The 19595-nt window shown below is 32.1% G+C and overlaps 1 protein-coding gene across 2 annotated transcripts in view; it reads left to right on the top strand.

The window, feature by feature from the left end:
- Positions 1–19595, top strand: part of PDE7B (phosphodiesterase 7B) — a 427322-nt gene that overhangs the window by 368464 nt on the left and 39263 nt on the right. For both annotated transcript variants that reach the window (XM_074309766.1, XM_074309764.1), the window contains 3 exons: positions 6725–6876; positions 8364–8427; positions 17205–17300. In XM_074309766.1, the coding sequence (XP_074165867.1) occupies positions 6725–6876; positions 8364–8427; positions 17205–17300 (312 nt within the window). The remainder of the gene's footprint in view (positions 1–6724; positions 6877–8363; positions 8428–17204; positions 17301–19595) is intronic.

Here is a 19595-nt window from a genome sequence, read left to right as displayed (position 1 = left end):
ATGTATTGTTTCATATTGAATCCTTTTTATGTTCTACTGTATACATGAAATGTTTTTTTTTCTTTTCTCATTTTATATTTAAATTTTAAATGAATAATTTTTTAAAGTAAAGGATTATTGTCTTATATAAATATATGTTCAGATCCACTTATTATTTTATGTAAAATCATATTCAAAACCACTTGCATTCACAAAATTCAGTTTAGATACCTTTTTTGGTTGATTCTCAAGAAAATATTTTGTTTGGTATATCACATTTATTTTCCCCCATAAGAGATACTATGACAAATGCAAGACAGCATATCATCACACTTTTGATTGCTCAATATTTTGTTCAAGTATTGTACTTGGGACAGTAAGTGGCTCAGAGTGGGTAAAGCACTAAGCCTGGAGTTAGGAAAACCTGAATTTTCTAGTCCAGTCTCAGATACTTCTTAGCTGTGTGACATTGGCCAAATTACTTTACCTATGATTGCCTAACAAAATTAATCCACTGGAAAAGGAAATAGCAAACTACGCCAGCATCTTTGCTAAGAAAACCCCAAATGGAGTCACAAAGAGTTGGACATGATTAAACAACAACAAATAATTATATCTATTTGCTGATCATCCACACAAATCATATTCATGAGGTCAGATTTTCTGGAGGTCTAATTGTCTTTTTTGTACAATTTAGAATTTTATTATGTCATAATGTGTTGGTGATACTATGGAGTAGTATCCAGCCCATTAATTATAAATGTATCTATATATGTATTTCTTCATCAATATTTTAATCTCCTCATGGGCAGATATCCTACATAATGTTTGAAATTATAGAATGTTAAGAGCTGAATGAAGCCTTAGATACCAACTAAGTCCATCTGCCTCCTTTTGCATGTGAGAGAACTAAGAATAAGAAGAGTAATGTGACTTGTTTAAAGTCGTATAGTAAGTCTATTACAGAACTAAGACTAATGCTCAGATTTCCTAATTATTAGCCCTGTGCTTCTGCCATTCCTCCATTGCCTCTTGTGTTCCAAAAAACTTATAGGAATTGCAAAATGAAGTGAACAAAAAAAACAAAAGAACAATTTATACAATGATTTCAGTATTGTAAAGATAATGAATTTTAAAGACTTGGGCACTCTAATCAGCACACTATTTCAAAGGACTCATAATAAATGTGATATCCACCTCCAAATAGAGAATTAATGATCTCTGAAGTCCACTCTGAAGAAAAGATTGAAGCATATTTTCTTTTCATTTTTGTTTTTTTCTTTTTTTGCTCATGGCTATGTGACAATTTGTTTTGCATGTATATTCATATTTATTATAGAGGGTTTTTTTTTTCTTACTCTCTCAATGGTGGGGTACAAGAAAGAAGGAAGGGGAAAATTAAGAACTGAAAATAAAATTACGATAAAAATATATTTTAAAGAGTTGGATGGTACCTGAGAGGGGATTGTCTAAAGTTTTTTATAGGTAGAGACACTACGGCACTAGTATGGACACTGCAATAACTAAGTAGGGTCATATAGTAGTTAATAGAAGGGATCCAGTTTTGAACCCAAGTCACTTGACTCTCCTCTGTATTATACTATTGGCTGGTAGCTAAATGTTATTCAATAAGTGAATTAATATTATCTTGTTGAATTGAAGCAGGTAGATGGCATAATAGATAGAGTTCTAGTCCTGGAGTCAGAAAAAATCTGAGTTCAAATCTGGTCTCGCTTATTAGCTGTATTACCCTGGGGAAGTCACCTTAAAAAAAACTCTTTGTGCCAGTTTCCTCTTCGGTAAAATGGAGATAATAATAGTACCTACCTCCAAGGTATCAAATGAGATATTTATAAAACACTTAACATAGTGCCTGACACACAATACACCTTTAATAAAGTCTTGTTTCCTTCCTTCCTTTTTTTCTTCCCTATTAAATACCCTGCCTACCACCTTAAAAAAAAAAAAAAAAAAAAAAAAAAAAAAAAAAAAAAAGCATTGAAAGAGTATCAAGTTAGGCACAATCTTTAGCACTTTAAGCCCTATTATTTGCATAAATAATTCTAAGGCATTCCTTCTGAAAGAACTATACTATAATCAGATGACTATTAGATCATCTATTAGCATACATGTATTAGAATATGCATGTTTAGTCTTGAACATTGGGAATACTTATTTAGAATACCTAAAATTATCTATGATTTCTTAGGTATGGATATTCCTTCTTAAGGATTCAAACTGCAGCCTCTCTGTACCCTATCTTTCCTGTGTGACTCTTCTACATTTTCTCACAAATCTCTCAAGTTCTAGATTTTTTCAGTCTCAATTTCAGTTGCATAAGCAGTACTATTCACTAAGCATGTCTTTTGTAAAAAAAAAAAAAAAAAAAAAAAATACAAAACTAAACAAAACAAAAAAACCGTATGTCTTGTTCCTTAAGTAAATACCAAAATAATTGCCTATTCTGAAGAGAAGATTGAAGCATATTTTCTTTTCATTTTTTTTTCCTTTTTTGCTCATGGCAACTTGTTTTGCATGTATATTCATATTTATTATAGAAGGTTTTTTTTTTCTTACTCTCTCCATGGTGGGGTACAAGAAGGAGGGAAGGAGAAAATGAAGAACTGAAAATAAAATTATGATAAAAATATATTTTAAAGAGTTGGATGGTACCTGAGAAGGGATTGTCCAAAGCTTTTTATTGGTAGAGACACTATGGCACTAGTATGGACAGTGAAATAACTAACTAGGGTCATATAGTAGCTAATAGAAGGGATCAAGTTTTGAACCCTTTTTTTTTGAACCCTAGATATAGCAGAAAAAGAAATATGTCCTAGTTTGGGGTTCAGAAACCAGTCATTGCCACCTTGGATGATCTCTCTAAAATGCTAAAAGGCCCTCCTTTTGTTGTTCTTATATGATCAAGATATTAATATGCTCTTTAGATTGTTTTATCTGTTATCTTACATAGCCACTGGGCTACCTTATTCAAGTAATTTGCTCAGTACTCACTTTGAGAATTAGTTTTGCTTCCTTATTTTTCTTTGTTAAAAGAGAAAGTTCCTATCGATAGTAATGGAATTATTGGGAAATGATATTTTTCTTTATTAAAAGAGAAGGCTCTATGGAGGGCATTGAAGTTATTGGGAAATGATAGTGGTATAAAAAATAAATTTTATTAAATTATGAAAGTAATGAACTAAGAAAGACTACTCAATTCTATCCTTATCAAACTAAATCTGAAGTATTACATCCAATTACAAATTTGGAAAAATGTATTATTAACTTTACAGAGAAGAGGGAACCAGGATTATCAAAAGACTTCCTATAGGCTATACAGATTCCTTGAAAGAACTAGGGATGATTAGTCTAAAAATGGTCATATTTTGGGGGGAGGTGAGGATAACAGTTGTCTTTCAGATATTTGAAAGGTTGTCAAATTAGAAAAGAGATTAGGATGATTCTGCTTGGCCCTAGAAGGCAAAAGCAGGACCAGTAAGTAGAATTATAAGCAAGGCAAATTTTGGCTCAATATGAGAAAACTTCCTAATAATTAGAGCTGTTCAGAAATAGAACAGGCTTCCTGAAAAGATAACAAGTTTCCTGTCCCTGAAGATCTTCCAGAAGAAGCTGAATGACCTTTATTGGGAGTGCTATAAAGAGTATTCATTCCTTGAAGAGGAAGGGGGAGGGGAGAGAAAAGGTAATGTTGAACTAGGTGTCTTCCCAAGTTACCTTCCATCTCTAAGATTTTGTGATTCTGTGAAATTTCAGAAAGAAATTATTCTTCTTTCAATATCTTGTTTTATGCCATCTTTGCATCACTTTTGAGATTTGATTGGATGCTCCTATTTCTATCACATAAATACAATATTTAGAATTGTTGTTATTCCCTACAATTTTTTAACTACTGAGATGGTCATTGTTCCCAAGGAAACTACAGATCATTTCCTTGCCATACACTAGATACATTGGAAAATTTCTTTGAATTCATCAGAATAGAGGATTTTTCAGAAAATTAAAAATATTTCATAGGATTTAGCAGATTAGAATATTATTATATTAATATGTCTATGTGTGTGTGTGTGTGTGTGTGTGTTTGTGTGTCACTCTGTGTGTGTCTATCTATCTGTTTTGGTTTCTATTTCTCTGTCACTGTCTCCTGCTACATCAAAAATTTATTTTATTGCCAAGCCACCTCAGTATTAACCTTGGATGAAAATAGGAAGGACCCAATGATAGAACAAAGAAGAAGAAAAATAACAGCATTTATATAACACTTTTTGCAAAACGTTTTTCATGTTAGTTCATTTAATCTTCACAACAAACCTGGAGATAGGTGCTGCTATTATCCCCATTTTATAGACAAGGAAACTGATAACAGCAGAAGTGACTGGGGGAGTGGACAAAAGGATACAGAGCTAATATGTTTAAAGTTGGATATCAGTTAAGAGCTTCCTACATCCAGTTCCAGTATTTTATCCACTATGCCACCCAGTTGCCTCAGAAGCATAAAGCTAATATTTTTCATGTATAAGTATTCCCAAACCTCATTTCAAGGTGCTTCATTTCAAGATGATGACCATAATTTAAAAGAGGCAATTATCTAGATTTTTTTTATTAAAAAAGCATTTTCTTCTCTACTATCAAGTTATTACAAGTATAAGATGCATGTATATGTATGTATTTCCTCCTAAATTATCTAGTTTTGGGTTTTCCAACTTCCTTTGCATAAGTAATCTAGGGAAACTTTACTATTTTTAACTGTTCATTATCACTAGGTTGATAAGTATATATATGGAAACTTTTCCATCCCTTTCTTTCTAGGTTTTCTGTTATTCAAACTACTGTCCTGTCATTATAAATAGTAAATTTGATTAACCAAAAACTTAAATCATCCTTGAATCAGGACATGAAGCAAAGAGTTATAGGAAACCTGCTTCATTTTCAAAGTTGAGTATACCATACTGCTTTCTTTGGAAAAGAATGGATGGGAACCTGAGGAAATGGCTAAAGTTTCAGCAGGGCTAAAGTATACCTTGATATCAATATGTAATTAATAGCATTTCTGCCAATCATTTCTATTATTACATTTTAATTGGAAGATTTACTTTGATACTTGAATGGATTTGTGACCTTGTTAAAGTGGACACTCATTCCAACAATACAAAGCAACCTATCCATATTTCTTCTTCCTGTCCTCCCAAATGTAGATCCTCTACAGAAGGTCCATTCAACATGCTTTCTTCCAAATGGCTTGATATAAAAGCCATTTGGAAGACATATGTAGTATATTAATTACATATGATTATATATAATTTTCAATTAAAATATAATTATAAATATAATGCAATTTTAAATTTTATTTAGAAATATAATATACAATATAATAAAACAAAATTATATGTAATATGCTACAAATGTCTTTCAAATTCTTTTAAATTATGTAATTTTATGTAATTAGTTAAATCCTTGCTAGCAAAATCAGTCTCCCATGGCCACTAATCAAAGAGTATATTTTCTTTAAGAAGTTTTCACTTGAGACAGCTAGATGGCACAGTGGATAAAGCATTAGCCCTGAAATCAAGAGAATTTCCATTCAAATCCCACCTCAGACACATACTAGCTATATGCCTGGGCAAGTCACTTAACTCAGATTGTCTCCTAAAGGGGGAAAAAAAGAAGCCTGTACTTTATAGAATCTTTGGTGGGTTCCAGGAAGTCTTAATTTATTTTAGAAATCTAATTATTAGGTATTTGTTATTGTCTCACAGTATTCATAGCACATAATAGGGACTTCATATAGAATGGAAATAATCATAACCATTCTTCCTCTGTCTCAATTTCCTCAACTATAAACAGATATAATATTTTCTTTTTCTCCTATTGGTCACAGAAATTAAAAGTTGAAGATCAATAGTCCCAACTAACCCATGATAATAGTTGTTTCAGCTAAAGGTTCCACTCAGACCAAAAATCCTAAAGCATTTATGTCTCTAAGTAGTGATATTTTTCTTGTACCTTTGTAATAAATGTATGACATGATAAATATTAATTTTTGTACCAAAAGAATAATCACATGGCAGTTAAGCATTGCAGTGGATAGAAAGCCTAAAGTTAAGCCCTGAGTTCAAATTTGAGCTCAGACACTACTTACTAGCTGTGTGATCCTGAGCAAGTCACTTAACCCTGTTTTCCTCAATTTCCTCATTTGTAAAATGATCTGGAAAAGGAAATGGCAAGTCACTCTAGTATCTCTGCCAAGAAAATCCAAATGGGATCATAAAGAATCAAACATGACTGAAAAATGACTGAACACAACAAGAAGCCTATATTTTATCAGTGATACTATAAGAAAACACTGTATCTATATGAAATTTGTCGTTTTATCCAATTATTTACACAAATACATCATAAGTTTTTAGGAAAACTTTGGGATCATTGTATAGTTTTTATAAGAATCTAAAAATCAAATCCTTTTGCTTTTAGTTTCTTTGATCTCTCAGTATCCCCAGACAACTTCAGAAGAGGTAGCTATCTGCATTGGTACAGGAAGTTTCCTCATTAGTATGTACAACTACACCAATCACTATACCAACAAAATTGTAAGTTTACTTTCTCTCCTCACCTCACCCCCTACCAAATCCCACAACATCTGTATTTGTAAGTAATGTTAATTTTTAAGGATAGTCTTGCATCCCTTTGTTTTTCATTACAATTTCCTCTCTCTAATCTCTTTTCATAGACACAGCACACTCAGGGGAAATTGGTACCAAGAAGAAAGTAAAAAGATTGCTGAGCTTTCAAAGATATTTCCATGCATCCCGGCTACTCCGAGGAGCTATACCTCCAACCCCTCTACACTTCTTGGATGAAGATTACCTGGGCCAGGCAAGGGTAGGAAGCCTTTTTCTGTAGTGCCCTTTCTCCGAAGTGTAATGGGCTACACTATGTCTTAACTAACTACTCTAAAACAGAAGAGTCCAAAGAGCACTCAATATTTTCCCCTGAGGATCACCTAATATTTTCCCCTGCAACAACTCTATGCTCAAAGTCTGAGTTTATTTGTACAGCACAAAGTGGAATGGAGAGTTGGCAATTATCAAGTGAATTTTGATTCGCCAAATGTTTTTGCCATGATGAATTATCCAGCCAGATTTTTTTACCCTTAAATTAACCTAGTAAATCCTCCACTTCAATTTATGTTATAAATATATATTTATATTCCTAATTTAATTACCAAATTCCTATTTATATATACCATTCCTAAATAGAGAAGGGTAGTTTCTTCCAGTTTCTTCCAAATTCCAGTTGGAATTCCTTTAAATTCAAATCCTTTGTACCATAACTCTCCAAATATTATTGACTAGAGTTCTTGAAGAAATTCAGAAAAGTTTCTCCAAGTAGTTTCATAAAAATTTCTATAATACCTGGCTGAAAACAACCCACTTGTTAGAAATCCCCACCCTGACTTCCCCCAAAATGGACAGATTGATATATAGATAAATAGTAGATAAATAAACTTTTACTTTGTATTTTGCCCATATATACTCTCAGGAATTCTTTCATTTTTTTCTTTTAGTATCCCTAATACTTAGCATGGTTCCATGGTTCCTATTTAATAGGCTGTAGTAGAAAAAAGAAGAAATTTGGCAATATGATACCACAATAAAAAAAACCCAATTGACCACTGGCTAGTGATGGAAGTTTGCAAACTGAGACACATCACATAAATGTAAACTTTTATCATCAGTCCTATATATCTGTATTTTGAGTCAGTCTAAGGGATGATGCTTCTTCTTCTTAAAATGTAATAAGCTGAATTAGTAAGAATGAGTTAAAACAAAGAGGGAAGATGAGAACTGAGATCACTCTTCAGGTCCTTCAGAATTGAAGTTTTCAAAGTATTCATTATTTTCCTTGAAATATTATAAACTACTGGAACATCAAAAATGCTATTTTTGGATTAATATATTTCAAAGCAAAATAATTTTAAAATTACATCCTACATGTCTGCTCCCTTAGCCTCAATAATCAAGAACTCAATCTCCCAATATTTATTGAATAAACTATTCTGTGCTCATTACTGGTTTTGATGTCATTTTTAGTTAAAGATAAGATTTCTAACCAGGGCTGTTGATTGTAGCTTGCCATTTGGACCACATTTATACAAATAAATTCAAATAAGGTAAAAAGATAGACTCTTCTATTAGGATTAGGATTTGTTCTTTTGGAACCCAATTTTTAAGAGAATGTGCCTATGAGGCTTCAACTGTATAAAAACTTAGCACTTTTTTATTGTTTAATGTAATTATTTATCAAAGTCAGTTTTACAATCTGTAACATTACTCATCTGTTCTGCTGTTTTCTATTTGTATTTTCAGCATATGCTCTCCAAAGTGGGAACGTGGGATTTTGACATCTTCTTATTTGATCGCTTGACAAATGGTAAGCTATCTAAAAGAATTCTCTTTGGAATAGAGAAGCCTTAACTTACAATGATTTCCATAAGATTATTTATTTATTAGTCACCCTGTATTACATTTCCTGTTTGTTTTTTTGGTTTGGGATTTGGTTGGGTTTTTTTTTTTAACGTTTTTTTATAAATCTAAAAATCACTGTTTATTTCTGGCCAAACTCAATCATTCTTCTACTGCTCTGGATACACATGGAGACTTCAATACATAAACAGGGCCAGATTGAGGAAAATTAGAAATTAATTTGTCCCCATAGCCTTAGTTTCCTACTCCTCCCCATTTGTTTTTCTTTGAAAAGCAGCTGTGGTATAGCAAAAGTGGACAAAATCTGGACTTAGGAGAAAGGTTGGTTTGAATCCCAATTCACTTCAATCTAAACCAATTACTTCATCTGTAAAGTAGGGATAATAACATTTGTCATATGTAGCTTATAGAATTGTTATGAAGGCCAAAACAGATAATTTATGTAAAATGCTTTAAAGAATCTTGAGATATAACAGCCAGCATGTATGTATGTATCAATCCTTACATATATATATATATATATATATATATATAGAGAGAGAGAGAGAGAGAGAGAGAGAGAGAGAGAGAGAGAGAGAGAGAGAGAGAGAGAGAATTTCTTCCAAGAAAAAGTTCTATTTGGTCATTTATCTTTTAAAAATATTTTGTTAATTTAATGTCTTTTGCTTTTCTATCACTTTCCTTTATAAATATGTCTCAACCCTATGCTCTTGATTACTTGTCATTAATAGCCCCAGAACACTTTTTAAAAACCACAGGTTAGATTTCTTAAAGGACCTTTTGACCAAATCTTGAGAGCACAGCAAATTGTCAGTTAGTCAAAGGTATTAGCCTTTAAAGGCAACCCAAACAAAATGAGCGGTCCCTATTTTTGCAACAAGTAGATAGTCCATTCTGGTTTTAGAGACAGGAAGATCTGAGTTCAAATACTACTTCAGATACTTACTAGCTGTGTGACCCAAGGCAAATTACTTTAAACATCTTTTAACTTCAGTTTTCTTATCTACAAAATGGAAATAATGAGATAATATACATACAATGATTTACAAACCATAGCATGCTATATACATCCTATCACCATCATCAGGGTACATCATCATTATCACCACATCATCATCATTATTAATGATACTACTATTAGGAGACAGGACTATGTGAGGCTGGACCATGAAGAGTATACAGGCATTTGTCACTTAAGACTGTCAAGGGTAAACTTCCCTCCACAATTCTCTCTGCTACTGGAACATCTGAGATTAAAAGTAATTCAATGCAATTGCAAGAAACATTTATTATTTCAAGAAATAGCAGTATGACTGATATATGGCAGTTAGTATTAAGGAAGACCAAATTTATTTCAAATGAGTGGAGAAATGATAGAGCAATTAGGCAAGAGTTATCCAAAAAGAGGCAGAAGTGAGTTATCCAAAAACAGTTGAAACTGTTGTTACTTGGATGGGAGGGTATTGAGCAAGTGCAAGGTCAGAAAGTCATAGATTTAGAGCTGAATAAGACTTGAAAGGTAATCCATCCCAACCTCATTTTATAGATAAGAGTCTGAAGAAACTAAGTAATTTCTCAGTGTCATACAAGATAGGAATTGGCTCATCTAGATTGTGAAACTAGATCTTTTGGACTCTTTACTACACCATGAGAAGAAGACACAAGACAGTGAAGGCATTAATAGGTATTTGGATTGGTTCTCCTCCCTTTATGATGATTGTGATTTGTGGTGTGGTTCTGATGTTGACACTGCGTTTGTTGTTGAGTCATTTTCAGTTATGTCCAATTCTTCATGATCCCATTTGGGGTTTTCTTGGCAAAGACACTAGTATGGTTTGCCATTGTATTCATCAGTGTGTTTCTATTTTATGGATAAAGAACTAATATAAACAGAGTTTTAAAAAAACTATGATGATAATGTAATAGGAGATTTAACCTAGAATTTGTTGATCTGAATCACAACAATTGGGCTTATTCTGGAGCTCCCACTTCAAAAAAGAGGTATCAATATATGGGCAACTCAACAGTGATGTGTTCCTGGAAATAATATCATAAGCGATTGTCATAGGACTTAACAAAAATTGTTATATTAATTTGTACAAATCTATTTGATATTATCAGAAGAAATGCTTGGTATACTATAGTTACTTTTTAGGTAGGACTATATGATTGTGGTAGAAAATAAGAAGCAATGCAAAAGTGGAGTCTACCCAGAAGTTAGCGGGATCCAGTTTATATCATGTTTATATCAGAAATCACTACAAATTAGGGCTCAGGTTATTATCTTGTTGATTATCTGGACTTAAGAAAATGTTAATAATACAGATTAAACTCAAAAGTATGTGTGCATGCTCTTTTTTTGAGGATCTAGTTGTTAAATATTTACCAGCATACCCCTACGTTGATCTATAAACATTACTTGAGTTTAGCAAAAATGCAGTAGAAGACTCAGAGAACAAAATCATCTCCAGACTGGAGGCCCAGTAACTAGAGTCTGAAAGTGATGATGATGATGATGATGATGATGATGATGATGATGATGATGATGATGATAAATGGTATTTGTATAACATTTTAAGGTTTATAAAGTACTTAATGATCATTATTTCATTTAATCTTTATAAAACACTTACATCTACTTCATAATTTAGGAGTAGATGAATATACACTATGAAAATAATGAATTAAAAACTTAAGTGACTAAACAATTCAATTACACCAGATATTTGCCAATGTTCTTTTGACTTATTTTTCTGCTATATAGGTTGACCTGTGAAAATTTCTCCATAGTTTTTCCACAAAGAAATCTTGAAGACCCATGTTGAACTATCATCACCTGTTGCTCAGACTCTGCTATAGTGAAATAGATTAGTTATTCTGAATTAGATGAGCTACTAAAATTTAAAACATTTTTCTGTGACTTCACATGAAAAGATGGTACCTATTGTTTAGCCCCTCCATTAATGGGATATGCACTTTAAGAGTTATAGATTACACCCACAATTCACAATCTTTCATCATGCAGCAATATGGATTATGAAATTATTGGCCACAGTAAGGGATAGGCATTAGCCATGCATTTCTTATGCAAAGTTATCTAGGTTGTGTAAGAAACAGGACTCACTGATGCTATATTGTAACATTGAACATAAAGGTCCAGACAAATGATATTTTACACTAATCCCCCCCCAAAAAAACTCAACTACCTTGTGAAATAAAAAACAAAATGAGTTCCTTAATCATGAAAGGGAAGAAAATAAACATTTATACATATTCCAGGTACTGCACTAAGTGATTTATAATCATTATCTCATTATCATTGCCTTAGGAGGTGGGTACTGTTGTTATCCACATTTTACAATTGGAGAAACTGAGGCAAACAGAGGTTAAAGGATGTGCCCAGGATTATATAACCAGTAAGTTCCTGAAGCTGAATTTGAATTCAGGTCTTCCTGATTCCAAGTACAGTGCTTTATCCACTGCACTATTTAGCTGCCTCCTTGATATACATGAATGATCATAATGTCAATTTCACATCTGTGTCAATTTGAGTTACAAAAAGATTTTGTTTCTGTTCCTAAATGATATGAATAATAGAATTTAAATATTATTGAGCAAAACTAGTCTAACTCCTTCATTTTAGAGATGAGGAAATTGAAATCAAGATAAGTTCAATGCTTTCCCCAAAATTATACAACTAATAAATAGTGTGTAGCAGTGCTTCGCCCAATGGTCATGTTCCTTTCACTATACTCAATTATTTTAATGCAAACACATAGAATTTTAACATATCACTTTTAAGATTTACAGAAGACACAGACTAGAAAAGAAAGTTATTGCCCAGAATCCAAAGTCAATTAATTTACCCACAATAATTTATCAGGTATCTACTATATGCTTCCAAGGACAACTAGATGGCACAGTGGATAGAGTGGCAGGCTTGGAGTGAGAAAGACTGGAGTTTAAATATGAACTCAGACACTTCCTAACGTTGTGTGACCCCAGGCAAGTCACTTAGCCTTGGTTGCCTCAGTTTCCTTATCTGTCAAATAAAGCTGGAAGAGGAAATGTCAAACCAGTCAGAACATCTCAGTAGGACAGTGTTCAGTTCTGGATGTCACCTTTTAGGAGGAATATTGACAATCTTTGCCAAGAAAAGACCAAATGAGGTCATGAAAAGTTGGACATCACTAAAATAATACAAAAACATCATCAAATATGCTATTATACTGTGTGCTAGGGGTACAAAAAATAAGCATAAAACAGTTCCTGCTCTTAAAAAAATAATAATTTAGCAAGGGGAGATAACAGACACATATAGATATAGATGTATAACTATAGATAGATACATATCTATCTATATCTAACTATAGATAGATACAGACTATATAAATGATAATGGAGTAGGGGAAAAACTCTAACAGTTACAGTTATATTGTTAAAGTAGCACTGCAAAAATGTCTTGACAGTCTAAAACAAAAGGTTAAAATCTAATAAAAATGAAATATCATAAAAGTAAATATAAAGTCCTACACTTGGGCTTAAGGGCTTATAGGATGAGAAAGGCATCACTAGAAAATAGTTCATCCGAAAAATATTTGGGAGGACTTGAGACTCAACACTGTGACATTACAGTAAAAAAAAAAAAAATTCCTAATGTACTCTAAGGCTTTTTTTTAAATAAATAGAGCATCTAGTGCGAGGGAGACAGTAATCATTTTGTCATCCTCCCCATTCAGAACATCTCAATAGGACAGTGTTCAGTTCTGGATGTCATCTTTTAGGAGGAATATTGACAAGTTGCCATGGACAACTTGGAGAGGAGGACAAGGAGACCATGTTAAGAGAGGTCTAGACTTAATACAATATGTGAATCTGTTAATATGTGATCATGAAGCATGCTAGATGTTTTCAAGGATTGGAAATGTTGACATTTGAATGAGGTTTCAGATTAATTTTCCTTATTCCCAATGAGCAAAGCTTCCTTAAATTGAAATACTTGTATGAAAGAGACATTAAGTTACCCCAGAGGCTATCTGAAGAGCAGATTTTCTTTTTACTACAAGTATTCCCATACAGATGGTCGGCATTTATTATTGATATTGAGATAATTCCTACTCAAGTGCCAATTAGAACACTACTTTCAACTCTGAAATTAAGTGCTTTTGCGATTTGTTTTATATATGGAACCTTTCTCACTGGCAAAAGAACATGAGAGAGACAGATAGATAGCACAGTGAATAGAGCACTGGCCCTGGAATCAGGAGGCTCTGAGTTCAAATCCATCCTTAGACACTCGACACTTATTAGGTTTGTGATCCCAGGCAAGTCACTTACCCCAAATGCCTCAAAAAAAAAAAAAAAAAGAGGATGTGAAAGAAAACCTGAAATGGGGTAGCAAGGATGACCACATTGGTCTTTTTCTATTAAGAAAAGTTCCATATACAAAACAAAATATAATAAAGCAAAGAAAATGAGCTATATTCTTTTCTAACCAAGCCTCAAAACAATAAATCCCCTTATAAAGTTTACCTAAATATAAATTAAAATCAGGTAGGTAGCTAGGGGCTAAAGAAAATTGTGTTTTACCTAGCTGAAAAATGACAGGAATGAAAAAAAGTCATATTATGTGGTAGTAGTATTTTGTTAAGTGGAATTCAATTTTCTGGTCAATTGACTAAAATAACTCTGTGTGTAAAAGTTACATATCTTTTTAGGATTTACTATATCAAATTACTATGGCTTTTATAAGATATGATAATAAAATAATGAAACTGATAATACTCAAGCTTAATGGGGTAGTATAAGGAAAGGGCCAAATTTGGAATCAAAAGACCTGGGTTGAAATTCTGACTTTGAGCTTCTGAGCTTTGATTTTTCACCTATAAAATGACACAGAACAGATGATGATCTATAAGGTTCTTCCTAATTATAAACATATGCTATCATGAAGATGCTAAGAAAAGTCATTTTTATTGTATTATAAGAGCAGTCTCATGTTATAGCAATAGGTAATGATGATGCTAATAACAATTAATAGCATTTCTATAGCACATACAAGGTCATAAATGTAATAGGTATCTGAGGCTGGATTCCAACTCAAGTCAAAGTCAAGGGCCAGTACATCTTAGAGTGTGTCAAAAGTACTATTCTTACAACAACCTGTGACACAAGTAGGGAAACTAGACAGTTACTCCTGGTAAAGAAACCAGGGTCTCCCAGCCAGTATATGTCAAAGGCAGAGCTTGAGTGCTAGATTTCTGAGTCTGAGATCAACTCTCTCTATATGCCAGTTTTCAAAATACATTATCAAAGTATGGTCTTTGAATCCCTGCTCTTTGGACCCCAAAACCCTCTCTAGGGTTGCTGTCAAGTCAAAATTATTTTCATAATAATACTAAAACATTATTTGCCTATTAAAATACTTCTTCCTCTTCCAACTATATATCTCTGTAGGGCCAGATTTTCTTCAATATACTTCAACCAAAACAACGTATTGCAACATATTGTATACAGAAATAAATGTGCAAATCCAACTGCCAGACTTTCAAGAGACTTAAAAAAATTTCTCATTTCACTAAATTGTATTTTGTTTGGATAAAAATGTATTTTGTTTTATAAAAAGTTATTTTCATTAAAATATTTTATTTGTTAACATAAAATAGACTTATTTTTAAATACAAATTTTAAATTTATCCATTTTTATTTCTACCATAGAAATATCTATAGATATGACTCACATAAACAAAAGTTCTTTGAGATTTGGATTCAATCATTTTTAAGAGTGTAAAAAGGGCTTAGACCCAAAGTTTGAGAAATACTAAGCCGCATAAAGCTGCTTTTCTTATACCCATTTTTGACAGTTGAGAAAACTAGGATTCTGAGAAGTTATAACATGTCAATGGTTATTAACTAATAGAATATCTAAAGCATATTCTGACCCCAGATCTCATATCACTTAACCCAGTGCTCTGTCATATATATATATATTTTTATATATATATATATATATATATATATATACACACATGTATATGTGCATGTGTAATTGTTATATTATCTACTTTTCCTAGTAATCACACAAGTAATCAATAAACCTTTATTATTACTGTGTGCTATGTAGGTAAAAGATATCATAAGGAGCTATCTCATATTTTATTTTACTATAACAATCTTTCAAAAAGTATTTTCTACCATATATCAAAAGTAAGAAAGGGGGATAAAACTAAAGTAATTATTTCCATATACACACAGTGATATCTTCATTTATCATTTAAATCTATCTTTCAAATTAATTAGTATTTCAGATTACTTTCTAAGTTTTTTTTTTTTATTCACCCTTATAAGGCATAGCAAATATACATTTGTAACATGACTAGCAAGACTAGGGCCTTAGTCTAACACTGACCTGTAAGAGGAATTAGGTAGTGGGAAGAAGGACCACTCTTGTTGTCAATAATACCTGGGTTCAATACCCAGAATCAGTTATACACTGATCAAAATCTCTCAGTACTCCAGGCATCTAATTCTCAGAGATGATAAGACACAGAGCTCCTGGCAATTTGCTTTGGTAAAAGGGCATTTCCTTACTAGGATTTTCTTCTGTCAATAAAAGCACAGGTCTAGCAGCACACTGTTACCAGCAGAGAGAGATTGTGTGTCTGTGTATGTATATGTATGTATGTGTGTGTGTATATATACATATATATATGTATATGTATATGTATATATATATATATATATATATGGCAGCAGCTTTGTTATTACCATGCACTTCCATGTTGAGAATGCAGCTACATGTTATGTCCATCTGTTTTTAAAAATAAAACAAAAGCTTGAAATTTAGTATTTCTTCATAAATTTCATGCTGACATTCTCTACAAACAGGTGTGTGTATGTATGTATGTATGTATATATATAATATGTATGTGTGTGTTATGAATAAATTTTCCCTCAGAACTCTGTGAATGTTAACCAACTTCTTTATGACTCTTGAAAATATCACCCTAATGTTTTATCAAGATTTTTGAAGTCAAGAGAACTAATATATGAGACATTTGTGCTATATATATTTTATCTTTTTTTTTTTCTTTTGTGAGGCAATTGGGGTTAAATGGCTTGCCCAGATTCACAGAGCTAAGAAGTGTTGTGTCTCACATTTGAACTCAGGTCCTCCTGACTCCAGGGCCAGTGCTCTATCCACTGCATCATCTAGTGGCCCCTATATATACTTTTCTTAAAAACATAAAAAAAGCAAAAGTTTCCATAATAACAGAAAATTTCTTTTTTTTATTTTTGTGGTTATTAATTGAATTTAGCATAGAGAGTCCCTTTGCAGGTTAAATTAGCTGAGGAAAACTTAAATTAAGCTAGGCCATAATGGTGTCTTCATTCCTCCTTAAATGTTTGAAAAATAAGGTGGAAAATTGGTTCCATTAAAGCAGGAATTCTTAACCTCTTTTATGTCATGACTATGGACCTCTTCTCCGAATGTTTTGAAATGCATAAATAAAATGCTTGGGTTTACAAAGAAAAATAGTAATTTGAATAAAATAAAATAAAGATGTAATTTTTCCCATCCAAATTCACATACCCTCCCCAAATCACTGCACAACCCCCTTAATTGTCTATGGACACCAAATTAAGAAGCCCAGCCTTAGGAAAGATTTGATATCAGATTCTTTGAGCATCTTATTGTTTACTGACATTCACATCTTCCTTTAGGAAACAGCCTGGTCACGTTGCTGTGCCACCTCTTCAACACCCATGGGCTTATTCATCATTTTCAGTTAGACATGGTGACCTTACATAAGTTTTTAGGTAAGTAATTTCCTCTGTGTTTCCAAACATTGAAAAGGAGAACAGCTTGCTTTATAATGTGAAGGGCCAGCAGTCTCAAACAGCATGACATTGTGAGGGCCCAGATTTATTCTTAAAAGATTGGTGTAGAAAAAGATTGCTAACTAGTGAAGAATGATCTACGCTAATTTATAATAAATAAAATGACAAGAAATTATTTGCCTGTGATAAATTCAAAAATTTAGCCAATGTTCTTAAATCTCCACTATGTGCTAAACTGTAAGAAATAACAATACAAATATGATGCATTCTGTTACCTATCTCAAGATGCTTTGCAAGCATTCTTTTTAAGGTAAATCAGGCTTAAACAAAAATAGTTACAATGGAAAATGAATATATATAGTACAGAATGATATATGAAAATTTCAAGGGAAAAAATATCATTTTATTAAACTAGGGCTTTTGGGGAGAAGGTGGCAATAGACCCTGGATCATGAAAGACAAGTAAAATTAGGTTAGAGCTTGGAGGAGAAGATTCTTTTTTTTTAGTCTTTTTTAAATTTATTAATTGAAACAACCATTTTCATAATATAGTGTTAAAAAAGATAATTGGATAGGAAACTGAAAATTTTTATGTACAACTTTCTATTCCTTTAAAAAAATACAATAAAGTTATCATGAAGTTTTCTTTTTTGATATGGCATGATCAAAAACAGTTATAGATTGACTGATTTAGTTATTGATTATAAATAAAATATTTATTTTGTGAATAAATATTAAAAAAATAAAATAAATGTTGATTTATATTTATGATGTTAATATTTATATATTTATGTTATAGGTAATATTGTGGTTTTAAATTATATTTACTTTTATCATTATTATATAAAATATATTTTATATTTATATATTAATAAATAAATATTTTAAATAAAATAAAAAGTAAATCATCTTCTATGATTTAGTTATTGACTGATTTAATTATTTATAGTTAAATATTAGGCAGAATAATAAAGTACATGAAGGAGAGTAGAGTGAAATAAGGATGAAATGTAGAGAATGTAAGAAGGGATAGACAAGAAGAGTTAGAGCTAGATTGAAAGGGATCTTCTATCTCATGATAAGAAATTTTTACTCTATTCGATAGGCAATGGACAAGCATTACAAGATTTATGGCAAATGACTGGATGTGGACAAAGCTTTATATTATCAGTCTAATGGTGTAAAGAATAGACAGGAGAGATTAAAAGAGCAGTTTAAATGTATTGCAATAGTCCATGAGAAAGTTGAAGAGAGACTGAATTAGAGGTTGCAGGAGCAGATATGAAGACATGGAGGCAGGAGGTCAACATTATTTGGCAACTGAATGGATATTGAAACAGAGGTGAGGAGAAGAAAGAGTGATCACTCACATTTTAAGCCTGAATAACTAGGAGGATAGCAAAGATGTCAGCAGAAATTGAAGGGCTGAAAGAAGAAAGACGAGGTGAATTTTGATAACATGATGAGTTTGGTTTGAGACATGCTGAGCTTGAGATGTCAGTAGGACAGATAGGAGGAAATGTCTAGCAGGCTGTTAGAAATATTGAGGTAAGATGTAACCTTAATTTTCAGTAAGTTCATTTGTTCATTACCATGTAGCATGGATAATTGTTTTGGCTTTTAGCATATTTCCAATTATCTACCTGTGGATTATCTAGGGTACATTTTATATTCCAAAGTGGCTTCCCACTGCCACCCATCATGTTTCTAAAGTACTTTCTGCTAACCATTAGTAGATTTGTTCTCAGAAAATGCAAACTCATTTTAATGAAAGTCCAAGAAAGCTATAATTGTAAAATGAATCTTCTGCAGGAGAAAGGGGAGGAAGGATATCACATAATACATTCTTTCCAATAGAAATGTGTGGAAATATCTGTAGTCCTATTTTCTCCTAAAAAAGACTCCAGTCTAGAGTTAATTACATGTGGCTATGGAAAAGAGATGCTATGCATAAAAGTATTTTGTGTGGTTAGTTTTTATTTCTCTAAAAAGGATTTTAGAGAGGTATTTTCAAAGTTTTCTTAGACTACACTGATCCATTCATATAAATAACTTAAAAATATCAAATAATTATATTAAAAACAAATGAGGATTACAATAGTTGGCTTATCTAAATACTATAAAATTCCAGCAATAAATGGCAGAGCATGTGTCCCTCTAGTACACAGTGATATTTGTAGTACTCAATAGTTAAAATACATATATTGACTATTTTGTACCTTGAAGTCAGACTCAGTTATAAGCCAGTTATATACCAGACTAAAAGCTATGGTA

Source organism: Sminthopsis crassicaudata, chromosome 4 (genome assembly GCF_048593235.1).
Source record: "Sminthopsis crassicaudata isolate SCR6 chromosome 4, ASM4859323v1, whole genome shotgun sequence".
NCBI lineage: Eukaryota > Metazoa > Chordata > Mammalia > Dasyuromorphia > Dasyuridae > Sminthopsis > Sminthopsis crassicaudata.
The sequence above is the reverse complement of the archived record's forward strand: the minus strand, read 5'-3'. Positions and strand labels throughout refer to the sequence as shown.